The 27,984-nt window shown below is 48.7% G+C and overlaps 1 protein-coding gene across 1 annotated transcript in view; it reads left to right on the top strand.

Moving 5' to 3' along the window:
• The window catches only part of GPC4 (glypican 4), a 71,336-nt gene that overhangs the window by 28,040 nt on the left and 15,312 nt on the right, over positions 1 to 27,984 (top strand). Inside the window, exons 2-3 of the mRNA XM_063346661.1 lie at positions 4,577 to 4,735; positions 19,055 to 19,446. Coding sequence (XP_063202731.1) covers positions 4,577 to 4,735; positions 19,055 to 19,446 — 551 coding nt within the window. The remainder of the gene's footprint in view (positions 1 to 4,576; positions 4,736 to 19,054; positions 19,447 to 27,984) is intronic.

Genomic DNA, 27,984 nt, shown 5'->3' on the forward strand with positions numbered 1-27,984 from the left:
GTTTATCGAGCCACGATGAAGGGCTAGATTGTGTTCGGGAGTGTTTTAAAGAAACAACACACCCCCCCGCCTCCCAGAAACCACTCCTGAAAGTTCAGCTAGTTTTGCAGCTAGATACTCTTAAAGTATGAACGTGTTCAAAGCGAGGAGAAGCAGGCTGGGAAGGCATGTTAGACATCCAGAAACAACATTTTGAAAAGGTCTTGGAAAATTGTTCGGTGGAGGGAACTGCTTTTCAAGATCACAGAGCCCCTGAGTTCGTGCTGCACACTTACTCATTCGATGAAAACTTGTTTTCCGACACATTGCAAAATAGTTACTCGATTTGGAAGAAACTCCGTGTACCTGGAGTCTGCTAAATGTGGCGTTTCTGTAATGGCTTAAATCATAAGTTTGCAAGATTACCTTTCTGAGCACGTTTCCTTGGATGTACACATGGTAACACCGTGTACTGTTGCGTTTCTGTCTTTAAACCGCCACCTCCGTCCCCAGAGGTGTGCTGTTACCTAGCCAAGGAGCAAGCTTCTCTTTGTAATTTTGGTCCATCATTCTCTCTCTGTATTCACATGTAATATAAAATAGAGGAAAAAGTCTTGCTGCGGTGGGCCATGGGAAAGATCCGCTGCAAATCCACAACGAGTTGCAGCGATGGTGTGCATATGCGGTAGATATTTGGAGTCTCTCTCTGCTACTTAAGCTCTTTGCCACGCAGCCCCCGAGGTGATGATTGCGCACCCTGCCAAACAATTCAATAAAAAGCCGAACTTGAAAGGAAGCTGTGGCAGAGTTATATTTTTTTGCTGTGCTCACATGGTGATAAATTACAAAAGCTGCCGAGTCTTTACACTGAACAGTAGATGAAGAGTTGCCTTCTATGGGCATTGTTTGATGAGTTTTAACTTGGGAAATAATTATTGCCGAATGTGTCCTCGACAGTGAGCTCACACCATGAGTGTTCTTTACATAATATACATAAACATTAGATCTCTATTTAAGTGGGCCTAAATAATCATGATTTTTGCACCTTTTCCTTTGAGGAGTTCACTGCCGGTTGGAAAGTGAAGAGCGTTGTCTTTGGTCTTGGCTCTGGGTCGGTGTTTTCGGTGGCCGTAACTGGTCTGTGCTCACGTGGACCGTTGGCGGCGGCGGCTGCTTTCCAGGCTTCATCGTTTTCGTTCCCCGGCATGCCATGGTTGTAGCACTCTCATGTTTCGAAGCTGTTCTCCAGTGCCGCCGTGCCTCGAGGGGTCTGCTCATGGAGGCGTAAGTGGGTCCCACCACTGCAGCCGCTCACCCGAGGGGCGCACGATGGATCCTTCACCAGGGCAGGCGGTGGGACGGCGGAATGCTGAGAGTTGCTCTCCCTGCAAACTCAGGCGTGGGATGAGTCCTGTGGACGGATGCTGAGCAGATTGGCTCTGCTAGCTGATTTAAAATGAGATTTCTCGCAAACCGTGTCAGTGCTCTTTGCTTTGCTCAAGCGAGGATATATTCTCAGGGATGCGAAGATGCTAAGGACAACCCTCCCCGTGGGAAAACTGGGGCCCCAGTGAATTCCGGTGACTTTCCGTTGGTATCTCCTACTGCGTTGTAAGAATACTGCAAGAAAAGCAGCCTACAGCCCTAAACTTTGTTGTTTTTTAACAGTGGGGTAAGACAGTGCATCCTCCTACCATCAGCACTGAGTAGCCAGAGCTCCTCAGCTCCAGACAGAGCTAATTCTTGATCACAAGCCAAGACCACATAGTGCTGACATGACTGAGAAATATCTTCCATAATTAGATTGCTTGGTCATTCATTTTTGAATGTCTGAGTTGCGTTTTGGAGCGTAATTTCTTAACGATCAACCAAATGGGATCTGTGCAAGCTTGATTTACTGGCAGTAGTGTTCTCCTTTCCTCGGCTTTGCACGTGTGTCCCAGGGAGGCACCGTGCAAATCTGGGACGAGGGGGATCACAGAAAAATGATTTTGCTTTGTAATCTCAGGTGGGATGGTGAGTTTAGTTTAACAGTATAAATAGATGTAAAACTGTTACTTGTATTGGTGAAATACATCGGGCTTTTGGGTTATTTTAATCATAAATAAATTGGAGTTGTTAAAACTACTGTTTTAGGGATCCCAGGGCATCTGTGACAACTTCAGAAGTGTCGGCAAAGTGTAACTAGGAATAGAAATCCTGCTATCGGTAGGTTTGCGTTTGCCAAGTAGGGTAGAGGTTTACCCCTCCGAAACAAAAGAATGGGAAGTATGTAAGTCATGACCCCCAAAGGCAGGCATGTGTCACGGAAACGGTACTGAAACCATGAAGTGCATTTCAGGTGAAATATTCCCGATGTACTCCCCCTTCATAATAAGAAATCTAGCAAAAACCCAACCCTGTTTCAAGACTTTTGAAATTAAATTAATTTGACACCGCAAAACTGGCCGTTGCTCTAGCTGTAATTATTGCTGCGCTGCTGTTTATTTGTTTCCCGTTGTGTCAAAGAGCCTTGGTCCTGCATTGGAGCTGGAACAAAGAGATTCAAAGTGAAATGACGCAGCGGCGCTTGGGCACTCGCTTTTTTTTTTAATGCGGGCTAGTAAGGCAGGCTCATAGAGGAGTCCCCAGCTGTGCTGCGGGATGGATTTGGTGGGCACGATCCGAAAATCCTAGGTGTGCGTCTTCCTCTCTTTTAAACAACTTGCCAAGCTAAATGGAGCTGCATCCTCCGGTGCTGCACCCCTTAATGCTGTGTATTCACCGCTGGGGATGCTCCCCTGAAACAGAAGGAAATAGAGTCCATGAAAGAAAAATATATCTAGAAGGAGACAGCGAGTTTTTTCTGTGTTTTCTGAAGGCTGTGTCTAAGCGGTGCTGCTTCCCGTAACAGACTTTGAGCTTTCCATAATTCAAGAGGAGCGGACGGTCTTGTGCCATAAATTAGCTGTGGCAGAATTATCTGCTGGTCAAGGTCTCTCTGTAACGCCAGGGAAAACAAACAAACCCTGTAGCGCAACAGGAAGATAGATTTAGGAGGAGAGGTTCTTAAGAATTATGTATAAAGAGATATAAAAATATTTACATCGTATTTTAAAATGGTCTTTAAGTGTCTGAAAGGAGAGGTACTAACATTTGTGGGCTAGAAAGTCGTACAAAGTGGTAATAGCTGGGCAAGTGGCGTTGGTAGGAGATTTTGCAGAAGGCTTTGTTTTGCACCATGCGAAAACTGCTCTTGTTTCTCTAAGAGCACGTTTGATGCTCGGCGAGCAGGTAGGATGGCTCGTCAGTAAGCAAACAGTTGCGGAGAGGTGGTTTTCTGCGCAGGGGGCTGGCAGGTCCTTTGCAGCTCTCGCCGCGAGTCTCTGAACCTCGGTTGGTGGTTGGAGGTGGTTGGTGACTTCCAGGCTAGGGAAGAGCCTTCCCTTCTCCATCTGCTTACTCCGGGTGAAGGATAAGGTTTGGCAGCGTGGTGTGAAATGGGAGGGAAGGCAGCAGCTTACACGTAGGCTGTGTCTTTTAAAATACCATCTGACTTGGAAGGATGAGTTTTCTCATCCCAACCACTTGTTTTGATCGTATCGTCTTCAGCATTGACAAAAATTTGCACAATTCACCCAAGTTTGAACCGCTTCAGTGTTGGCCCCGCCTGCCTGTGGTGGTGCGGCGTTGTGGGACCCGTCAGAGGAGCTGGAGCTGAGCATTGCTACACCAAGAGTTTGCCTTGCCCACAAAACTCGACAGCAGCATTTTACTGGGGGTGCTAGAAGAGGGCAGCTTCGTCCCGCACCGCAGCAAGATGCTCTAAAAGCAAATTATGTGGGGCCAGATCCCATGCTCCGGTTGTCTGTGAGCTTTTGAAATGGAGATATGGTATATACGGAAGCACTTCATGATTCCTCTGACGAAGCCAGCTTGAGCCAGATGACTCGTAGGAGAGAATTATCTTTAGGGTCACGGAAGAAAAATCTGGAGAATTCAAACAAAAACAAACACCCAGTTTCACCCAGGATGGTGCCAGAAAACTGTAAAATTAGAAAATTAGGAGCTGGGAAATACAAAGCTTTTTCATGAGCTGCTGCATAAAACAAGTATCTTTTAATATCGGTGATAACTGTGTTTCTGAGAGACATTACTTCTCCTATGATAACTGGAGGTGAAAAAAAAAGGATTTATCTGTACTGAAAGGACCATTGCTGTTGATGCTGTGTTGTGTATTAAGTGAATGAATTGGAAGTAAGTAAAATACTCAGCAAAAACTTTATGGAAGATACCATAGCATATACAGGTCAATTTGCTGGTTCTTCAAATTATACTGTGCCAGATGAGTATCTGTTTATTCCATTTATTAACTGAATGAGAGGACACTTCTTAATGTTCTTGCGGAAAGACGGCGTGTGGTATTTACATGCGTTGCTATGAAGTTCCTCTACAGCATCAGGTTTTGGTGTGCCTGGTCCAGTGCTCACAGTGAGGGGGTTCTCCTCAGGAGGGGATGGTGCTGCGGGTCCTCACACCCCCTGCCTCGCAAACCAACCTCTTTGCCCTTGCATGGAGAATCCTTTTAACTGGGGATATTTTCCTCTCTGCTTTTCAGGTGACCACTTGAAAGTCTGCTCGCAAGGCTACACGTGCTGCTCTCAAGAGATGGAGGAGAAGTACAGTCAGCAGAGTAAACACGACTTTAGAAACGCCGTCATAGAGCTTAGCAATCACCTACAAACCATGTTTAGTTCCAGATACAAGAAGTTTGATGGTAAGTGCAGAGACCTTGAACTTGCTCTCCTTGGGATAAAATGTAAAAAAAATCCCCATCCTGTTGTTCTCTGTGCAGTTGCTCTGCTCTGCCTCCTGCTTTGATGGGGGAGTTCATGACTTGTGGCTCAGAGGGCAAAGCATGCTGTGTTTTGCAATCCCGTGAGAGAGGAATATTTGCTGATTATGGCTGCTTGTTTCCCGAAGGGAGAGATCTTTCGTTCTGATTAATCTTTTGAAAAACCATTTTGCTTTTAATGTAAGATTGCAGTTAGTTTAGTTGGTACATCCCCGCAGCACGTGTCACTGTAACGTGCACATCTTGCAGCCCCGATCCACAAAAATGCTCATCTTTCCCAGCGTGTTGTGAACCAACAGGATTTGAATCCATCTCCCTTAGCTTTTGGGGCTAAGCAGATAAATGGAGAGCTGGTTTCGTGCGGAGGCCGAGGGTTCAAGTGTGATGCAGGCTCAGAAGCAAAATGAACCAACTCTCAGTTGAGTTCCCATCGCTGGAATGACGATGGCGACTGCTGGCTGATAGGCAAACGACTGCTCTCGGCATTGCCCTGGGATCCACAGTGTTGTCCCATCTGGGTCTCCGTAGGGCATGCCTGCCCCATGGGAGCTGCAGGGAGAAGGTCCCTCCATAGGCACACCCCCTTCCAGTGTCGCCCACCTGGCAGCCAGGTGCCTCTCTTTTGATATCACCTTGGTACATCCCTCTTGCAAACAGCTGAAGCCGATGCCCGGGCATCGGGTGCAGCACCCACCGCAGGTCTGAGCACCATTTCCTGGTTCGGCTGCCAAGCTCTTGGTCGTGGCAGGTCCCACAGTGCTCTGCAGGTGCCTCAGGGCTCCCGGTCCTGGGCATCCCCAGGAGGAAGGAGCAGGGCATCAGACTCCTATCTGGGTTGTCCTTGTTGGCTGGGGGAATGAGGTGACACCCAGCTGCATATGGAAATATCTGAAGAGGCAGGTGGACTGGGTTGCTGAGACTGTTGTTATGCTTGTCCGTCATCATCGCCGTCTGGTAGCAGTGGTTCCACTGCACAGCTCCTCTGGACTGTTTTCTCCCTTGTTTGGTCATTGGTTCGACATGGGATTTTCTGCTGATATCCCAAAGTCTGTGCCTTGAACTTCCCAGGGGCCTCCTCTACACTACTGCAGCAGGTAGCAGCCCCTTTCTTTCAAAAGGGATTGGCACTCGGGTGAGCGAAAAAGTCCCTGAGTATGAAATTGCAGTGAGTCAAAGCGGAATTACGCAGTCGTCTTGATAGCATCTAAATCTGCTAGCTAAATATTTCCCTCTTAACCTCTGTTGTCTCTACCTGCTGCTACACCAAAGAGGTGATAGAGAGAGAACCAAAGTGTCTAGACTTGCAAGCTTATTAAATGCAGAACAAGGCACTTAATGAAATCCAGCCTACAGATAAGCCCTTTCAAAGAGACCAGAGGAAAGGCATCTGCTTCACCTTAAATGAACGACGAGGCTTTTTGAAATGCTGCACTGAAAACAAAGAGCGTGCAGGGTTCACTGTGTTAGCATGCCTGATGTGGTGCGGGCGTATAGCTAGGTGTGCCGGCCCCTTTGTAGGGTGAGAGACGGCTGCAGGACGGCCGGGTGACGTTAAGCGAAGCTGAGCTGGATACCTGTCAAAGCACGAGGCTTCAAAATGGGTGAATTTGGAATGGGTGAAGTCCTTTGGTAGGAAGCCCTGCATGAGCTGGTTTGTTGGTGCTGCATGGTTCTTCCGTCAGCCCCTCGCAGCGTGCCCTGTGCCCGTCTCATCCTGATCTTAGCCCTGGGAATCCTTGGCAGGCAAATCTGGAAGGGGATGCTGGAAGCTGGGTTTGCTGTGCCCAGCCTGTCCCTGGAGGGCGTTTCTCTGCCCTGTACGAAACTAATGAAGGAGAATAAGCAGCCTCCTCAGCTTGTCCCAAAGCCTAATGGCTCTGTCTTTGAGCGTTTGCTAATATCAGATCTCAATCTTCATTTGCTGCAGACAGAGCTGATTTAGGGATTTTTTTTTTAATCTTACCTGGGGTGGAAGCAGAGATGAACTGATTACTATCCTCCGTCATTTACCTCTTGGAAGACTTTTAATTACGACTGCTTCACTCCCTTCAGCCCAGCCACCTGGAGGCTGAAGGCATCCCTTCAGCAGCATTCTTGCCGGTGGCTGGGGCAGGTTGAAGAGTCTCCCCTCTGAGCTCCTCAGACTCTTCTTCAAAAATTCTGGAATGCTGTGCCCTGGACTGCAGTGGTAACTGTGTTTAAGAGCCTGCTGTTGGGTGATCGGCTGCTTGTGGTGTGGTGTTGCCTTCCTTTGGACCTGGTGCTTGGTCATCAGGTCAACTGTGGTCAGTTCTGCCTTGCTCTTTTGAGTTCTCCTTGTCCAACGTAATTTTTCCCGCACTTTTTGATGTAATGTGCCCAAACTACAGGAAGAAGAAAGGATCAAGACCCATATATTTGTCCTGACCTCTAGGGATGAGATTGGAAAAGCACGTGATCGTTTCCAGAGATCTTCCTTTTCCTGGGCCCATGATCTGATTTGAGTGTTCGCAGCTCTTTAGCGCAGCCTCATTGCTAGTAGCTAAATCCATTCCAAGGAAAACAAAGCTGACGCAAAGGAGCTGTGCACCTTCCTCTGTTTAACAGGGAATGCTCTGTGCTACAGCTGTGCAGAGGGACTCAGCCGGCCATTGCAGAGGCCGAATTCCCTTCACTTTGCTGGTCTCCCAGCCGGTGGGACAGATGTCCCTCGTGCAGGGTCACACATCCCCGTGCTGCCCAAGGCCACTCCGGGATGCAGCTCAAGCAGCAAACCATGTCCTCCAGCTCTTTGGAGTTCTTTGTTGTTGGTTCCCTGGCTGCTAATCTCTCAGCTTGACATTCAGGTCACAGAGGAGAGGCAGACCCGTGCTGCTGCCTCCGTTATGTGCTTGACCTTTCCAGCAGTTGCCTCTGCAAAAGGACAGTCGAAGCGGCGGCACGTCCATTGGATGGGGGCTGTGATGCCCCGTGGCTCTTGCAGCGTTGCCATCAGCTGTTGCCGGAGCGCTGTGTGCTGTTGGAACTCTTGCCAGAATTGCTCTGATCTGACACCAAAGCCATACAGAAATGGATTATCTCCTCTTAATCGGGAGCATGGAACAAGCTGCTGATTATCTGTCCCCAGAGGGCTGACCAGAAGTCATTTCGGCTTCTAATGCGTAATGCGACAGCGTCAGATCCTCCTGTGCGTGTTCGGTTTGCAGACGCTGGGAGGAGACTGGAGCTTTGGAGTCCCATATCTTATTTATCCTGTCTAAATATTTGCTTACAGTACAGCTATGTATAGGAGAGCTGGGACTCTTTAGCCTGGAGAAGAGAAGGGCGAGGGGAGACCTTATTAACGTTTACAAGTATCTAAAGGGTGGGTTTAAGGAGGGTGGAGCCATACTGTTTTCAGTGGTGCCCAGTAACAGGACGAGGGGTAATGGGCACGAGCTGGAACATAGGAAGTTCTGATCAAATATGAGGAAAAACTTCTTTATGGTGAGGGTGACAGAGCACTGGAACAGGCTGCCCAGGGAGGTTGTGGAGTCCCTTCTCTGGAGACTTTCAAGACCCACCTGGATGCAGCCCTGAGTGATGTGCTCTGGGCAGTCCTGCTTTAGCAGGGGAGTTGGACTAGATGATCTCTAGAGGTCCCTTCCAGCTCTGAAATTCTGTGATTCCGTATGCTCCAGAGGGTCTCTCCTGGTGTAATTTAACCCACTATCCCAATCCCAGTGTAGCAGTAAGGTATATATCTCCAGCAGTAAGGGAAGTGCTCTTTTAATAAAATAAAAAATCCTTTGGGACTTGTGACATTCCCTGTTGCTAGGTGTTTTCAAGGTGAGGATGTGTTGGTTTTTCTGGCATACGTGATCTCAGATATATTTATGGGCTTCATTGAGAAATTTGTGGGTGAGATCTCTGGCCGTGTAAGCGTCTCTCTCCGTGACAGTGGCAGCCCTGGGAAAGCCACCAAGCTGTGTGACTGCCGTGACATCTCACGCCACAGAAGCAGCTATAACAGTCAGGGCTTTAAACGTGTGTCGCCATTCCACACGCTCCCCCCCACCCCCTTTTTTTTTTTTCTTATTTTTAAATCTCCTTTGCCTTGTCTCATCTTCACCACTTAGTGCCCTCCCCTTCCCTCTCCCAGGGATTAATAACATTAATAGGATTAATGGTGACATTAAGACTGCGTAAACGCTCCGTCCCATTTATTAAACTGAAACTTTCACCTCTTTTGCCCTTCGAGGCTGAAGTTTTCCACGCCGGGGTCTGTGCTAGCCAAGCAGTGCTCTGGGGAAATGGCTCAGCTGTTCTGTGGATCTGGAGTGGGGACAGGACATAGCGCATAACTCTTCTGCAGCGTTTCCGCTATTCTGTTGCTTCCTAGATAAGATGTTCTTAGGTTTTTTTTCTTATTGAAGGCACCTCCTGAATCTCTTGGAGGACATAACTGCTGTGCCAGGCCTTTTCGGGGGGGAGAAATGATGTTTTACAGGGGGGTTGCAGAGTGAGTGGGGAGGGCTGAGCCTCTGGCAGGCGCCTGCTTCTCCTGGCCCTGCGTTTCACAAATGCTTTTGCTGTTGTGCTTAAACCAAGTCTTGTCCCTTTCTTCTGCTCACTCTGGATTTTGAGGAGGCAAGCACACTTCTGCAAGCCTTGTCATACAGGAATGCCATGTATGAACAGGAGGTGGTCTGTCCCCAGCCGGGTTGACAGTACGTTTGGCATTCCAAGTTTCCAAGTGGCAAGGATTTGTACTAAATGGTACGGCTTGAGCCAGTGTCTGCCTCTATCTATTAAATGCTGAGAGCCCCATTTCCAGTCTGCTCCCCCAGACTTTTCCATTAGCATTTAAGATAAAACAAATACAACAGTGTAAAACAAAACCCCTTTGGGACAATGAGCGGAAAGAAACCAAGCCCCAGCAGCATCCCCGAGACCGTGGTGTGCCCCCACCTTCCCTGTGCGGAGACCGGGCAGAGCGGCCGGGGAGGGACACCTGTGCCTGGGCTCCGGGTTTGTGTCGGGCAGAGCAGCCACAGCTGTAAATCGTGATCATCCCACGCATCCTTCAGTCATACCAGGGTGCCCTTGATCATCCAGCATGAGCTTTGTGTTACTCCTGGGTGCACAAATACCGATTTACTTCTGGTAACGGATTTGTGGCTGAGTCCGAGTAACTAGTCAGATGGAGCATTGGCCAAATACCTTCCGAACTCTGCTAAAACTGTTGGAAAAGCCCACTTGTAATCTTATTTCTTAATTTAGATTTCATTGTGCCAGATAACCCTTAGTTTCCAGCTGCTGTCTCCAGGTAGGATTTAGGTGTGGACATGTGGCTGGGAAGTATTAATAGCTGGGATCGAGACAGGATGAATGAGGGGAAGCTTTTGGTGGTTTCATCTCCGCTGCTCCGGGCATTGCAGAGGCAAAGGGTGAAAGACGAGCCCGCAGGTGCCCAGCCCACCGCTCCTATAGTTAGAATTTGGCAGGCCATCGGGGCGCTCCGCCTTACCGAAATAACTGCCCTTTGGGGACCTTCATCTCCTCTTAACTCTTTTATCGGAAACTACCTGCAAGAGCAGAGACCCAGGGCCTCATCCTGCTCCTGTGCCAGGGTCCCCCGTGCCTGTAGCCCCCAGGACCACAGGGTTAGCCCTGGCTGCTGGGATGTTGGTCACTGCGGGTGTTGTGGCACAGCAGGAGGGCTGAGAGTGGTGGGGGCCCTTTGCTGGTTGCTGTGCTGGAGCTGTTTGTGCTTCTGAATAGATCTGTGTGGTGGAGAGAGCTCTACCATTACAACCCATCCTCTGGTGAGCGCACTGATGATGACGGCATCGTTAACATGGAAACAATACAGTGGTTTTGCCTATCTGCTCCCACTCGTGTCGAGATGAAGGCACAGGCTCATTCTTCCCTCTCCAGAAAGGGACAGCACCAAACCTCGAACCAACCAGGGCAGAAAACGGTGAGAAGGCCCCTCGCATTTTGCAGAAGCAGCAGTTGCCTTCTGCTGAGAGCCAGGCCTTGCTTTCGGACCTGTGCTTCCCCGGGGTAGGGATGGAGTGATTGAGGAGAAGCAGGAGGGAGCAACCACCAACACACTTCCTTTAGAAAAGCCCACTTGTGGGCTTTTGTTTGCGCTTTCCCCCTCGCTGCAGCAGTACTGAAACAAATTGTCTGCTGTCTGTGCTGTGGAAGCTTGTTTATTCTTTGTTTTCTTTTAACTGGCTCCTCTCCATCTGGAGATTTTTAAGGAGGTACAAAAGCCACTGTGATTTTTAGGCTTGTTTGTTGGCAAGGGTGACGCTCGTCTGAAGGTAGCGGGACCAGACCTCTGTTTTGGGAGGCTCAGAAAGATCCTGGGGTCAAGTTGTCTCAGAAGGAGATCTCAAAGTGGGGGAGGCTCCTGCCCCACGTGTGTGTTGGGGAAATGGGGGAAGAAGATGAGCTTTTGTAACTGTGCAAAGACTTCAGCAATGGGGAAAGCCGCCTTCTCTACAGGCTCGGAGGGATCAAAGAGTCCTCTGGTGTCTTGGGTCCAAGCAGTTCTGCTGTCAAGATTACAGGTAAACTGCTCTTACGCTTTTGATTTTTTTATTATTTTTTTTTTTCCTAAAAGCGCAGATACGGGCAGCACACTTTATACTTGGCTACAGGAAATGTGCCCGGTGCTCTCTGGTTACTAATTGCTGTCAGCCAGTCAATGAGCTATTGTTTGTCTGTTTAAAATTAACTCTCTCTTCCTCCTTCCTATGTGCGGCCTTGGGTTGCTCGTGGAGTCCTGGGAGCTGCTGCTGTGGATGCTGGTGGAGCTGATGGCATTTTGGGGTCTTGTGGTGGGCTTAGGGGTGTGATATTCCACCGGTGCAGAGCTGGAGTTATTCTGTTAGCGTTAAATGTACTGTCAGGTCTTAGCGTCCAGCCGTTGGCATGCTGGATGGACAAAGAAGAGAGGCGGCCCTAGCAGGAATAGATCTCGAGGCAAACGTAATGAGATGAGGGGAACTGAGGTAACGGGAACAAGAAAGCCATCCCTGTCCTTCAGCATCACGGGTCCTCCTCAAGCTCTGCAACAGCAGTCGTAGGAAGGCAGGCTTGGAAAAATACGTATGTGTGAAATACCTTCGCGAGCGTCCCAGAAAGCTCCTCGGAATGGGAGGGTATGCAGCAGGCAACCTGAAGGAGCTGGCTTTCAGATTTTGTGGGTGATGTTTGCTGTTTGGGGTGGGCAGTTGGTGCGCTGGTACCGGATGGACCTGGGTCAGCAGGCTAAAGCAGCTGAGAAATAATAGATGAGCTTGAGGAGCGGGGGCGGTGAACGTTAGCCATGGGAGGAGAGTGGAGGGAAGCACGAGCAAACGGAGGGAAGAGAAGAAGCAGCAGCGAGGGAGGTGTGTTGGGGAAGACTGCCATTGAGTCGTGGCCACGAGGAGGAGGAGGATGGAAGAGCTGGGGATGAGGGATCTGCTGCCTGGGGAGGAAGCAGCGTGGGAGCAGCGGGAGAGACCCACTATAGCTGACCCAGTATGGGACGTGTGAGCGGTGATGGGCCCTGGAAATGGAAGGAGGAGGCTGCAAAGGCTGGGCTCGTCCTGCTGTGTGGGATGTGGCGGAGCAGGATGGACCAAGAGGGTCCAAGGGCATTTCGGCTGTCGCTGCTTTCCTAATTCATGTTACGTGCAGCGGGATGCGATGTGATGAATTGAATTGCAGACGGTGATCTCCATACTGTTTTTTCCCCCCCGCTTCCTTTGTTGCTTCTTATTCCTTTAAGGAGCTTGGTCTCAGTGTGATGGTGGTGTGTCCTTCCCTGCTCTTCTGGGCTCCTACCAGCCCTGGGGGGCAGATGAAGATTATGTTCTCAGGCCCTCGAGAAACAAGAAGTTACAGAAATCCTGGGGTTTGGTGGTTGTTTTGTCTCCTCTGAGGCTGGAGCCCAGTTGCTGTCACTGGCTTGAAACCTTTCACAAATAAAGCAAAGTTTGGGGAGATGATGTTGTCCCTCTCAGCTCTCCAAGGTTCACATGTCAGGGCTGTTGCTGTGACACTGGCATGATTTAAGCCTGTACTACTTCAAACTCTGCAGAAGAGTTCTTCCCATGTCAGTAAGTGCTAACACATGTTTGCAAACAGGACAGAGGAACAGCTTGTGGATTTGCCCTGCCCTTCCTGAGTTCATATTCCATAAACGTGTTAACACTATGTATTCATCGGTTTCTCAACACTTCTGGAAAAAGGTTGTTAAGCTATGGTTTGTTTTTCCCTGGTGGAAATTACAAATACGGTATATGCAATAAAGGAAGTGAAGGTATATTAAAAATAATGAGGCACATTTAAAAAAAAAAAAAGTCTCTTTCCTTTGGAGTAGGTGGCATGGCTACGGATGGCTGCGCCTTCGAGGTGAAAAGAGCTGTGAGACATTCGTCTCTTCTTATTTTTATTTTTTTTTCCTCCAAATTCCTTTTATCTGTCTGGATTGAATTTTGCTTCGCATGGTAGGAGCAGCTGCAGGGTGGAGTTTGCATCCACAGATGCACCTCGGCGAAGGCGCTGGGACGGTGCCGGCACCGGAGCCTTCGGGGCCACGGCTCGGGCAAAAGCGTCCGTCTGGGAATCCATCTCGCTGTTGCGGGCGTTTTATGAGTAAACCATTTTCTGAGAAAATGTAATTAATCTCTTTGTGGCAGTCTTCTCCTGACACACTAGAAAGCATAATTGTCTACACAGACAAGCAAATTAAAGGTTTCGGTAAGACAGACGGTCCTTAATTAATCATAATCTGGACAACATATTAAGAGTATACCCGAAAAGCTGGGTGGCAAATTATCTGAAACTAATTAATTGTGCCCATAAAAATTCAGCATGTTTCCTCTGCAAGCTTGAGCCTGGTTTTATTTATTTTTTAAGGTGTGTTGAGTAATTACGTGTCTACCTGGTGTCTGTTTGCATTGTTAATTTGGAAACCTCAAGGAGAATAAGGCCAGTTGAAAACGCAGCTCTGAACGAAGCAAACCTGGTGCATGGGAAAATGTAGCATGTCTGGTGGCCTTTGGGAGCAGAAGGGCGCATGGTAGCCCTGCTCTGCTTTTGGAAGGACACCAGCACACCTGGACATGGCCAACGGATGGGCAGCTGGAGAGCACATTGGCTCAACAGCCTTGCGGAGCTCTTGGATAAGACCCTCTGCCTTTTTTTGCACCGCAGTTAAGGTTTTCTCTGCTCTAAAAAAAGCTGTGGATTCTTGGTGCTGAGCCCTGGGTTGCTCATGGTTTGAGTCTTTGCAGATGCTGGAAGAGGAGCAAGTGGGGTGCCGTTGAGCTGTACTTCATTGTTCTCTGAAATAAATGCGTTTCGTTCCTGAAGATCAGGAAATTAAAGGCAAAACTGAGCACTCAACAGTGGTCGGCTATGGGTTCAGCGCTGACGTCTCCCTTCCTAGGCCGTGGCTGGAGGGGCAGAGGACACTGGTGCCAGCAGTGGTAGGAGGCATCTCAGGCCAGGCAGTTCTGCCGCTTCTTTTGTCACCAGCATTTTAGGGAAATGCCAAACCTGCCTGTGGGTGAAGAGCAATGTGCCCCTTTGACGTGTTTATCTAATTTCTAGGAGCTGCCTTTGATATAGGTAGCACCGTGCCCCACAGCAGCAGGCTCTCCTCATCCAAAGCCCCCTCATATGAAAACCCCACTCGTAATATGTCTGAAAATGTTTGCACGAGGAATAGGAAAATGTTGCATCTCTTTTTACTTGAGGAAAGGATATTTTCAGGTGAGACTTAGGAATCCAAGATCAAAAATAATCCGGGGCACAAAAATCCAAGGAAGGGGATATATGGCCTGGAGGTGAGATTTGCCCTGCGCCTCGCGGTGGGTGGGGTGGTTTGTATTTCTTCAAGTACCTCGTGCATCCGCAATTGAGAGAAAGGAAAAGTTGTGCATTACTCTGGCAGTGGGAACTGATGTCATGTGGAAGCTCCTCAGGGAGGTGCGGTGCCCTCCTGTGCTGGGTTCCTGGCAGGGCCGGTCTGCCCTCAAGCTACAAACAGGTAATACATCTCATTACCTGAAAAAAAAGGATATTGCCAGGTAACTATGGTTATGTTTCCCACTGTGCTGTTTTATGGAAGGGTTTGTTCAAAAGCGGAGTTTTCTTTGTTTTTGTTGTTGTTTCCAGGACTCTTATTGCAGAAATACCAGATATGTCACATCCAGTCTTTTTTAACTGTTTCAAGACGTCTCTAGGCTTTCCCTGAATGTTGGGCGTTGAAATTCTTCACTGAAATTCAAACGTGTTAAAAGAATAAACAGAGCCCAGAGCTGTAGGTTGCCTGGCTGCAGATTACTGCATTTTCTATCTCTAAGTTAATTGCATTGGAAATGTCATCTTCCTTTGAGCATCAAAGTTGGGAGCATCCACAGAATTTATTTGGCAATCCGGGCAAATTTTAAACTTTCTTCTTAGGGTTGGGAAAGGTTTTGTGGCTCTGGTCCTGCTGGGCTGCGCTCTATGGATGGCAGCGCTGGTACCTTCACCCCCGCTCGTGTCCCTCCTGCGCATCACCCCAAGCGAGAAGATGGCTTTGCATCAGCAGGATGTAGCCGAGATGGGTTGAAGCAGTAAAATGTGGACTTGCTCCCATTTCTTGGACCAGAGCCGGTTGAGCCAAGTTAGCCCAGCGCCTTGTCCGTCCTTTCCGTGTAGCCCAGACATCTCTCCACGTTCTTCTGCTCTCAGCTGGGAGAACCAGGGAGACCTTCACAAGCCATGTGCAGCTCCCACGGGTCAGTTTGTGAAGCCCTTCCCGGCGCTGTGTGTGTTGCTTGCGCCTGTTTGTCGACAGAGGGGCCAGCCCTTGTCCTGGGAGTTTAAACAAGATAACCGGGAGGGAAAAGAGAGCCTGCCATCCCTCCGGATAGCGGCGTCTCGGAGAGCACTGGCGAAGTATGATTTGTCGGCTGTGAAAAATGTTTGCGTTTGACAGCTTTTCACGGGAAGGCTGTCAGAGTGATAATTTAATGAGTACAGATTGCTTGCACCACAGCTGTAAAACGTGCTTTTTACAGTGCTGTAAAATAAGCAGCCGAGGCCTTTGTGTGTTTGCTTTGTTTGAGAACAAGTCAACTTCGAATACAAATGAAAGGTGGTCATTTATTTTACCCAGCAAACAGTCAAGACGTAAGAGAGGAACCTGCCATTTTTCTTCGTGTTGGTGGCAAGGTTAATGCTGGGTTACGTTGGTGTTTGCTAATCAGCTTGTTTCTGTGAAGGGGAGAATTAATATCTAATTAGATGTAGGGAGTTACTAGTCAGATTAGCATTTAAGTCATAAAAAGGACTTTTGGGCTTTCTTCTCTTCGTTGCAAACGACTATGCCTGTTGTTTGTGCAGAAAAAGCTTAACGTTCCTTCCTGTGCCCGGGCTGGTTTCTCGATGGGGAGACAGAAACTGAGGATGCAGGTGTGCGGTATGCCGACACCTGGAGTAAAACCGAGCTCTGTATCTCACTTCATGCCTGCTGCTGACCGAGTTAGGAGTGCCGGGCATCGCATAGAGGAAGATGTTGCCGTGCAGGTCCCCCTGCTGGCTCCATCACTGCTTGTTGGCCCCCCCTCAGTGTCCCTCCTCCCCACCTCACCCCCACCTCCAGGAGCTTCCAGGTGCCAGGGAGGCCACCCATGGGCCAAGCCACCGGCACCGGTCACCGGGACATCCCATCGGCGTGGTTCAGGGATGCAGGGGAGTGCTGGTGGGGAGGCTGTGTGGGACGTGGGGCAGGAGGGGAGGTGCTGGCTCTGGCCTCCCTTCTTGTTTGGAAAGGGGCACTTGAGAAGGGGTGTTTGCTGGCTGAGAAGACACCGGCTGGTGCCTGAGCAGGGACAATGGCTTTGCACCTGTGTGGTGCCTCATGCAGCAGTGCTGTGCTGGGGTTTTGGAAGTGGTTTTGGTGGGAAGTTCTTGTTTCCTTTGTTTACCTTCCTTTTGGGCAAGGAAAAGCTGCTGGCTGGAAGACTGCAGGTGCACAGGTATTTGCTGCTAATTAGGTTGCCTTTTTCTTTCCCCAGGATAATTAATGAACATACCTGGTTCTAGCCCACATGAAAAAAATGCTAAGAGATGAAGTGCTCTAAAGCCTGGATACGGTTTATTCAACTTCCACTTTGGAGTGTAACCAATAAAATGAGTCTGGGCAGGAGAATGAATTGGTTACGCTAGTATGGATGTATTACTTGAGATAACTTTCCTGGCTTAAAGCATTGCTTCGGGTTCCTTTAGACTGGTGGTTGGAAGTGTTTAGTAGATTTCCCATCAATATCATTTCAAAATCGAATTCTTTTTGAAGAGTTTGCTGATGCGTCTGCCAGCTCTTGTGCCTGGCACAAAAGTATTTAAGTGCACAACTTATTTGGTGATGCTAAAAGGTCTGAGCAAAGGAAGGAAGTGACCCTTCAAAATGATGAAGTGAATTAGAAATTAATATACACCAAGCTAATCTCTATAGTATAAACTCAACAGAAAAAAAATCTTCCTGGAGAGGAAATGCCAGTCATGGGAACAAAAGTGGAGGTTCCTGCTGATATTGGACAGAGGACGTGTCGGGTGTTTGAAATCAATCTCTTCTTCCCTGGATCATTTCTCATGTGCTCCTAAGAGGCTGCATTATATACAGCCATGTCAGGCCCCGAGCCCCATGACTTTGTTCGTCAGGAACTCGAGGAATGTTTCAGTTTTTCCAGAAAATGTTTTCTGTGTTAGGCTTTGTTTGTACTGGAGCACTTTGAAGACGAAAATCTGAACTTCAGCATACTTGTAATACGTTTTAACAAGGTTTAAATTCACACCGGGCCAAAATATTCTCATCCCCTCCCCCCTTCTAACAACTTCTGGCTCTAAACGTTACTCCTTTAAGGATTAAAAAAAACCACAGAGGCATGTTTTATTAAAAAATATTTATTGGATATGAGTCACAGAAAGGCAGAGGTCAGAATCCGCAATTGCTGGTGGCATGCATAAAATAATACGGTTCCTGGCCCATGCGATGCACGGTGGTGGAGAGGCTGCCCCCGCGTCCCAGGGTGCCAGCGTCCCCATGGTGGCTTGTCCTGGTGGCACCTACCCTTGCTCTCCTTACCTCCTTCACAAGGTAACGTAGCATGGAGTTATGTTCCAAGTGGCCCAAATGCAGCTGACTTAAAGGACCCCTCCCATATTGTTTATTTTATTTTAGCTCATCTACACCAAATCTCCAAGGCAAAGGCGGTGCAGCAGGGTGTCTTTGCTTGGACAGACGTGCCAAGGCTTGGGTGGCACTGTCTTGGCCGGGGATGTTCTTTAAACCGACCTGGCAGATGCATCTGACGTGCCAGGCGTTGTCAGGTCAGCTCTTCATTAGCGTCGGAGACATACGTGGCACTGCCAAGATGCGGTGACAGCGCTTCGGCAGCGGCCTTTCCCTGGCACCGGGCTGCCTGGTGTGCTGGGAGGGTGAACCCCAGCGGGGATCTGCTTTTCGAAAGCCATGAAACCCAAGGGTCCTTTGTCATCTGAAAAATCTCTTTGTCCTTCTTGTGCCAAGTGTTTAGCCCTTGGATTTTCAGCAAATTTTGGCTTAATTGTGGGGTTTTTTGGTACTGCCACGAACATCTGAAGCCCCGTTTGCAATCAGGACCGATTAGGTAATTAGAGACAGGCCCTGTCCTGAGAGCTGACCACCTTGCAAGATGGGAGAATGAACCTGCAGGTAGATTTTTGGGTTCGCTTTTAAAATGTATTAAAATTTCTTAATTTTTGAGGCTTGTTTATCATCGTTTCGGAAAATAAATTGACAAGAACTGAAAGAACCTATTTGTGCAAAACATCTGTTTAGCAAAAAAAAAAAACCAAACAATTTTTTTTCTTTCTGATAGTTTTGTGCTTTGAAATTACTTCTTTTAAGACGGCTGAATGGTAACACAAGAAATTGGCTTTTTTTTCTTCTTCATTTTGCTGACTTTTGTCACAGTGTTCAGGTGTGCATCAAAAGAGATTTCACTCATGCAAGTCTTTGAATCTGGAAAGAGGTTGAGGGGGGTTGGTTTATGAAGAGTAATCAAGAATTTGGAGATATATCAATAGTTTGAAAATTTTTAGGGAGTCTTAACTTTCCATTTCATTTGGGTGATGGTCTCATTATGCTGAATTTCCCAGTTAAGCAATGGTAGTGGTTATAGCAGTGTGCGAACACGCAACCCAATGGCCATGTTTACCGTGTCTTCTCTACCTTTTTTCTAGAGTTCTTCAAAGAACTTCTCGAAAACGCGGAGAAGTCACTGAACGACATGTTTGTGCGGACGTACGGCCGTTTGTACATGCAGAACTCGGAGCTGTTCAAGGACCTCTTCGTGGAGCTGAAGCGGTACTACGTGGGTGGCAACGTCAACCTGGAGGAGATGCTCAATGAGTTCTGGGCGCGCTTGCTGGAGCGCATGTTCCGGCTGGTCAACCCCCAGTACCACTTCACAGATGAGTACCTTGAGTGCGTCAGCAAGTACACCGAGCAGCTGAAGCCCTTTGGGGATGTGCCGCGGAAGCTCAAGCTACAAGTGACGCGAGCGTTTGTGGCCGCCCGCACCTTTGCGCAGGGCCTTGCAGTCGCGAGGGACGTCGTGAGCAAAGTGTCTGCGGTGAGCTCCATCTTGTGATTATTCCTATGTCCCATGGACTCGTGATGGGTAGCGTCTTTCCCTGTTGTCCTCACTAGGTACCTAAAGGCGTTGGTGGCAGTTGGGTGCAGGTGGGACCAAACTCCAACTATGTAGGCTGTGCCGTTGCATGGTAGAGTCACGTTGTGGGGACACCACCATCCAGTGCTGCAGCTTGGATGTTCCCCGGACTGATGCTGTCCCACCTGTCTAGGGAACAGCAACAGGCAGGAAATTAAACACCTTCTGCAGTGGAATTAACCATGTTTGCTTGTGTAATGGCTGTATCTTCTTGATACTGCCTTCCAATTACAGTGAGTCATGGATGTTGTGGGCATCTATTATGGAGCAGCTGATGATTTGTTCCTTACTCCCAGGCGCGGGGAGAGGCTGTTGAGCAAACAGCACTTCTATGATAACAGCAACCCAGAGCCATATGCGCAGGGAAGGAGCCGGTTGTACTTGGTGCCACACACACAGCAGGAGTTAGACCTCAGACTTTTATAGTAAAGTCACTTTTTGCGGGGGTCAAACACGTGTCATGTGTTGGTCACTCAAGTATTTACCTCCCTCTTCTTATAAACTGCTTTGGAGTGGTTTAACTGGGGTGACTTTTTTTTTTTCTTTTGATGTGAAATTTGTCTTTAATTTTAAAGCCTGAGTTGTATGGTATAAGGAACGGGTGTATTCGATAATCCCTTAAAGTGATGGTGTAAGATAACAAATATTAGTGATTTCCTTTTAACAAACTCGGCTCGTTTCCTGTGGGCTGTAGAAGAGTTAGTATAATCATTTGATGGGGCAGAGAGAGGTTTACTTTCTCCCTACCTGGTTACAGAGTAATAAAAGGGCAGGCAGTAGTTTTAGAATTACCGTAAGTGCCAGGAAAGAGTTGGGGGGGAGGAAAAAAAGTTGTAGTAAAGCGGAAAAGAATAGCTGTTCAGGTGCTCTTAGGAGCTGAATGCAATTTTGGAGGCAGCACAAGCAGCATCGTTAAGTGAGATAATCACTCAAATTGCGTTGACTTACAGGGATAATATTAAAATACTGTCTCTCTGGAAAGAAAGAAAAACTGCTTCCACGTTAATTTTTCTTGAAGAGAAACAAAAAAAAACCAGCCTGCGGTAAGCCTGCCTGTGTGCGATAGGGCAGAGAATATTAGCAAGGGAAGAGCTGCCATACTAATATATGCAGGCTCCAGGAACGTGGTGTAAGTCAGCGGTGGCAGGTTTGCGTCCGTGGGCACTCTGAGTCCCCGTTTAATAGTGATAACTCTGGCAAGGGACATGTCTGGGCACCGCTGGTTGAGGATGGGTGTTGTGGAGCTCCCTGGGTGACACGTGGGGTACCTCTTAGGAGAGCAGAACATCCTCCAGCCCTGGGGACGCCATCCTGTGGTGGGAAGGAGATGGAGGAGGGAGGGTCGGTGCTGGGTGAAGCCAAGCGTTGTCACTCCATGTCGGGTCGCTGGCCAAGCCTGCCGACCTCTTGGTTGGGGTTTCAAATTTGGTGACTCTTGTTTCTGGCTGCGTTAGCGTTGTGGTAGATATTGTGGTCAGAAAGAAAAGGAAAAAGGGTTTTCACTGTTGGAGGGTGTGGGTGAAGTATTCGGGTGGGAGGTCCGTCCGCTAAGACCCAGTACAGTTATCAGGAATGTGCAATCTCTCGATAGGCAGTAAATGTGCACGGGTGAGGGATCGTGTTTATGCTCCATCTGCTCAGAATTCATCAAAACGTCTCCAGACTTGACACGGGACCACGAGGGCTACGGTCCCCGCATCTGTTACGAATCAGAGTCATGAACCTGAGGTGGTGTCGTGATTTCTCTTTCCCTTTTGAAGATCCTCGAGTGTAGAGTTGCCTTCAGCTCTAGAATTAATTGCTCAAGTGTGGAAGGTTACCCAGAGAGACCCACTCAGCTGCAAAAATAGCTCACACGCCGTGGACGATCACAGTCACCGCACTTTCCACTTCAGTTTCACCAGTTGCGCTGGAAATCCTGCAACAGCTTCACTTCTCGAAATGGCAGCAAACGTCCCTGCTGCTTGAGTACCGCAGCTTCAGTGGCAGCAGCGGAAGGAATAATAGCCTTTTCTATAGTGTTTTAATCTCATGCAGTAGAAATCTAACGTCACGTTTCTGCAAGACACAACGCGAAATTCTATACACGAGTTTAGAAGCTGATGGTTTTATGCCTGCTGCTTTGCGGTTGTGTTTGCGCGGTTGGTACATTACATATAGATTAGCCAGGCTTTGCTGAGCTCTATATAATGACTCTATTGACTTTGGTTCCTTATTATTTTTACTCGGGAGTTGTAGTGGGATGACTGCTTATACCAGGGATTAACTTGAGGGATAAATCTTCTATTCTTCTTTATGAAGAAAATGTCCAAAGTAATGCAAATTAGTTTTACTTTTAACGCGTTTTGTAACAAGCGAGTTAAAAACATTGAATTGAAAATCCTCAGGAGGAGAAATAAAAACTAGTGCAAGACCCAGCTGCTTTTTGCTTTCCCGGGGTGCTATCAGGAGAGCAAAGAGCACTTTACAGTAGAACAACCTTGGTGGCTTTTTAATGACCCTGTATATTTTTACGTCTTCACTCGGGAGATGCGTTTAGAAAGGTATTGTTCTTGCCTGAGTTTGGGAGTAAAGGGGAGAAAGAAGAGAGAATACTGAAGAGCTGCAAGGATGCTTGATTTCTGAGCCAGAATGCTAGGAAATTACTTTAATTCGGCAATGGGATGGATCGGAAGCCGTGTGCTGCAGCCCAAGCACACAAAGCAGAGAAAGCACTGACTTTTTTCCAGCTGTGTCTAAAAACCACAATTTTGATGCTCAGGTCTTCATCCCTCAAATTCCCTCCTTTGGACCCAAAAAAGTACAGAATTCTCCAGGTTGGTCCTGAACAGCAGATCCGAGAAGAAAACCCAGGGCGCCGTTTCTGCCCTCTGGAGACATGTCCTGTGTCTGAGGTGGGCAGCGAGGGGCTGGGGGCCTCGAGCGCTTCCCTCTGCCACCGGCAGACGCCGGGCGCTTTCTCTGACCTCCCTGCCCTTGCCTTCGGGAGACGGAAACCTGCCTATCCCCTAATCGCTCATCAAGCACTAAAATCAGCCGAGTTAAATTGCAGCCAGCAGTGACATTTCCTGCCCCAGCCAGGGGTGGTAAAAAGGAGCAAATACAACCCAGAGCCTAAAGTGACCGAAAAAGGATGAGAACCTCCAACTGGGCAGTTCTCAAGCTGCAGAGATGTTCCCTTAATGAGTTACATGCGATTAAACCCTCAGCCCAGTTAAGGGCCGTGACACCTTTGAGGGCAAAGTGTTGGGTGCAGGTCAACTCCAGGTATGGCATGGAGGTGCCCATTGTGGGGGGAGAAGGTGGTGGTGGTGAAGTTGAGGAGTGAGCCCCCTGACAGCAGTTTGTAGAGTCGTAGGGAGCCTGCTTGACCCAAGGACTGGGAGAGGAGGTCTGGCTGGAGGTCATCAGCGGAGGGGCGTGAAGGACAAAGCGTGCAGCCACACGACACCAAATCCCCACATTCGTGTTGCCGTCTCTCCCCAGAGCTGCAGGTGGGTGTGTGCGGATGGGACCTCCTGCAGTTCTGGCGGTGGTGAGGGTTTTCTGCAGCCCCCCCAGGAGACTTATGCGATGAACTTTTGTTTTGGGGTTCTTTTACCCCTTTTCCCTCTTGCCTGTGTGTCCGATTGTTTGAGGAACTGCTGGGAGCTCTGGAAGCTCCCAAATCACCTCCCCAACAAGGATTTGCATGCTGAAAGCCACACATGGTGCAGTTGCCACCAAAGCAGCTGGGCTGCTGGAAAGGGGCTTCCAGCCTGTCCTTGGGAACCCTGGGAAAGGCAGCAGCTTCAGAGTTGTATGCAAGAAGTGGTGTTTAATTTGGAAGTACAGGTGGGAGCCGTGTGAAACAATGCACAGCTTCATATGAGGAATATGCCTACCTTCTCATCTGCCGGTCCTCAAGAGACACAAGCAGTGGAGAGGAAGGTGCTGGAGATGTTTGCGGTGCCAGGAGGAGCGTGGTGTCGGCGTTTCTTCCCTAATCAAGTGTGAAGATAGCAGCCAAGGAGGGAACTTTCTTCAAACAGATGGAGGGGAATTGCAGAGGGGACAGGTGATTGCCTTCCCACGGCTGTCCCAAACCTGGAGCGAGAGCCCGGTGGCTTTTTAACCCCTTTTGCTCTGTGCTGCCTCATCCCTAACGAGGCATTCATGGAGCACAAGTTAAAGCTCTGGACCTACCTAAACCAACGTTCCGTTGGCCTGCATGAGCTCCCTTCCCTCCAGCTGCATCCCCTGGAGCGTGGCTCCTGCCTTTTTTGGGGTGGATGCTGAATGTGGGCCAGGCATTAGCTTAGGAGAAGCAGTGATGAAAATAATAAAGCAATGAACGAAAAAGAATTAAGGCCTGTATTGTCAAAAATATCAGGCCACTGAGCTCCCATTTCACTAAACGTTGTAATTGCCATTCGAGAGAGCAAAGGTTCAGTCTTTGCCCTTGGTTTGATTAAGGGGAATGGGACCTTAATTTTTCTTCAGGAAGAAGTTTGCGTTCCTTAGAGCCCCTTCCAGTCCCTAAAGGGGCTCCAGGAAAGCTGGGGATGGACTCTGGATCAGGGAGGGGAGCCATGGGATGGGGGGGAATGGTTTTCAACTGGAAGGGGGGAGATTTAGATGGGATATGAGGAAGAAATTCTTCGCTGTGAGGGTGGTGAGCCCCTGGCCCAGGTTGCCCAGAGAAGCTGTGGCTGCCCCATCCCTGGAGGTGTTCAAGGCCAGGCTGGACGGGGCTTGGAGCAACCTGGTGTGGTGGGAGGTGTCCCTGCCCAGGGCAGGGGGGTGGAGCTGGATGGTCCTTAATGTCCCTTCCAACCCAAACCATTCCATGATTCCTATATCCAACGAAGCTGGGCAGCCTTCAGGCAAGAGCAAACTCTCCCAGAGAAGCACCAGAAATGAAACGTGTTCCTTGCATGCATTGAGAGGAGACGGGGGGCAGATGCTGCTGCTTCATGGGCTACTGAGAATCAGCCCAAAGAGCCGAGGAGCCCTTTTCGCGCTGCAGAAGGACCTCCAAAGAATCACTGCTGCCCTGGCAGCGAGTTACAAGCCATGGGGCCAGACTGAGGGGCTGCCGTGCACAAGGACGGTGCTTTCCACGTGCCAAGGGCGAACATCAATGCAGAAAACAATACCAAGCACTTCTCCACATCAAAGATGACCCTGAGAAGACCTGCCAAGAATGTGGCTGCATCTGCCTCCGCTCCAGCCATCTGAGGGTCTGCGTTAGGCGTAGCCTTCAAAGCATGCTCGAGCGGCAATCGTCGCGGATTTAACGTGCTGCGAGCGCACGTGGACGCGGCTGCGGGTTTGGAGCTGATGGCATCATGCAGGAGAGTTTCAGTCCACTGAGTTGCTTTGGTTTTTTTTCTTTCTTTTTCTTTTTTTGCCTCTCTCCACACTGTGGTTCTGCTGCTGATTTTGAAAACAATGTGAAGGATAAGTTAAGGAAGTTTTTTGGGTGTAGCTGCCAAGATAAATGTTCTTGCTGTTTTACGTATTAAAGCAAACAGAACGCTCCTAATTATCTACTGTGTCTCTGAGTCGGGGAGAGGCAGGTGCTTTGGGTAACAAGCTTTGTTGGAAGGGCACGTTGGTCCTGAGGGCGCTGAGAGCGGGAGATGCTGACCCTGGTGTTGCTCCGTAAGTGGTCGGTGGAAAAGGTGTCTGCTTGGCACCCTGAGGTGCCCTCTGCTCTGCATGGGGAGACAAGCACACGGTGCTCCGCTTTTGACACACTGATGTTAAGGCCGAGCGGGTTGAGTGACTGGGGGTGTGATTCTCAGGAGCTCTGCCATTGCTCTCTGGCAGTGTCACATCCAGCTAGGGGTGGAAAGCAAGCTACGAGTCGGGAATCAAGCGTAAATGTCGTCTTGAACTCTTCCTCACGCAAGATAACGCTGCGGCAGACATTGCCATGGGTGGGGAGCACCAACGGGACACAGGGCCCTGCGGTTCCCAAGTATCACTCCTAAATGCGCTCCCTTGTGCAAGACCTCAGGGGCCCAAATCTGTGGCTGAACCAGATGCTTTCTAAATTATTCATGCGCTAGCACCGGGCCAGCAGAATTGGTTAAATGCGTAGTTAATTCCACAACACTTTCATTGGAATATTTGGGGTGGGGAAGCAAACCAAGAGCCGCCCGGAGTGATCTCCTGCTTCACAGTGAGCAGAGCGTCTGGCCTGGCGTGTGCCAAGATGATGCTCTTGCACAACACTGAGGGAAGGAAAAAATGATGCAAGTAAGGTTGTGTTGGTCCCAAAACTCGATGGCGCTTTGCTTATTGTCCAAATTGGGGCAGCTCACCTGGAGCATCCCACAGTCCTTCAGTTAGCTTTGGAGTTAATTTTTGAAGTAATGAAACTGGCTTTCTGTGTCACTGGAGAAGTTACTCCTCCAGTCTTCCTTATCCAGTATTGCCCAAATTCAGTTATTTTCCAAAGAAAACACAGTATAAATCAAAAGTAGTTTCACTGCATTTATTTTCAAATTGTTGGATTTTTATGTATTCTGGGGGCCGTGCTGCTGGCATGGCAACGCTGCTGTTGTGCAAGCTTGGAAAATGCGAAAGCCTGAGTTATCAGTGTTATTATAAATAGTTATTAAAGCTGACAGGATTTAAAATGTTGTTATTAACATTCTTAATGTTAACTTGAGGGTAGAGTGAGAGAATAAAATGCGGCTCTGGCTGTCTGGCAGCCGGTGGGAGCTCCCCGCAGGACCGTCTGTGGTTGGAGCTCTGTCATCCATCCTCAGCTGTTCCTTGCCTGGAGAAGGAGAGGAAGAAGAATCCAGTTGCTTCTCTGAACTTTTGTCTGCTTGCACAGATTGTTCCTTCTTGAGCTTTTGCTGGCTTTGCGGTGGGCTGTTACCGAGGCGTTTCACTTGGTAGGTGTGTGCTGTCATGGTGAAGTTTCTACCAGACGTATGCGTCCAGATGCAATTCCCAACAAGTTGGAGAAGGCTAAAGACGTAGGGCAAGCTGTTTCCCTTAGGTGAGCTGGATATGACAAGGTACTGAAAAAAACAGATTTTACTTTACCAAGAGCATGTCGTTTTGCAAGAACGTGGTTGTACCTTCACTGGTCAAATGAAGTTGGGGGAGTATCTCAACAAATATGATACGACACGTTTGAATTAAGCCCAGAATTGTTTGCTTTTCTCGTCGTTTTTGTGGATTGTGTGCAAATCTGTGTTTTTTAAGGAGCAAGTTTGATACGAATGTGAAGATTGGTGCCAAAACGCATCTGTTAGCAGCTTTTAATCTTCAGGTTTGACAAAGCGTACAGACACGGACAAATTGTAATTTACATGATGAAACCGCAGGGTGATGGATTGCTGCAGTGGCGTGGAACGTCACGGAAAGGAAATAAATTTCACAAGATAAAAGGAAAGGGTTGGAGTGCATTTACTTCTATTATAAGTTTTTACAGGGTATGTGCACTGCAGCGCACTACTACCTGGGCTCAAATCTGCTAGGGTAAATCCTCTTCAGCAAATAGAGCTTTCTTTGCGACGCTGCTTTATTAGAAAGGAGATTATTTGGTTTAGAGGGTCATTCTAGAGTAGAGCTTGAATGAACTTGAGTTGCTTTCCAAGATAAACACAACCCCAGAACAAAGCATATCTGGGTTTACTGTTACATACAATGGTGTTTTAAGAGCTTGCACCTGGCGTGGTGGAGCGAACATTAAAAGCTTGTGAAGAATTGCCAGTGCGACATATGGCACAGCCCACGGACAGATCCAGAATTGGTCTGGACCGGCTACGGGCCCCTTGCCAGGGCTTGAGGTTCTCGTTGCAGCGATCCGCAGCAGTTAAGCATTTAGCACTGTTGTATCAAGATGTAATTGCTCATAATCTTCCCCGAAACTCTCTCTCGGAGCTGATCTCTGCTTGTGCCTTCCTGTTGCTTTTCTGTCACCGTAAAATACCAGATCGGGACTGATGAATTTCCCTTTTGCCTTCCTCTTCACCTGCGACTACATTGCGAACTAACAGCTTCCCTGCGGGCTCCGTCCATCACTCGTTGGGGCTCGGTTTGGCAGTCGCTGTGGGTGGGGGTTTGTCTTTTCATCACCCCGTTTGCTCGGCTCTGTGTCGGGCTCAGAGCCGCAAACCCACGTAGGGAAGGAAGCGAAACCCCATTTGCTTTTAAAATCATCCCAGGTCTTTGTTCAAAGAGCCTCATCAGAGTGACCATCCCGTGTCGTCCACCGTGGAACGTGGGAAAGCGGCTTCAGTTTCCCCTGCATCTGCTGGGATTCATAAAGATCAACCACCCCTATGAAATATCAAAGCAGGGCGAATGCTGCAGGATTGCAGCCGGGAACCTAAGATGGGAAGGTGCCTCGCGGGTCACTGCTGTGCGGGTGATTTTTTTTTTTTTTTTTTTTTTTTCTTTTTGCAGCAGCCTTTCCTAAGGCTGCATCTT

This window comes from Chroicocephalus ridibundus, chromosome 9, assembly GCF_963924245.1.
Source record: "Chroicocephalus ridibundus chromosome 9, bChrRid1.1, whole genome shotgun sequence".
NCBI lineage: Eukaryota > Metazoa > Chordata > Aves > Charadriiformes > Laridae > Chroicocephalus > Chroicocephalus ridibundus.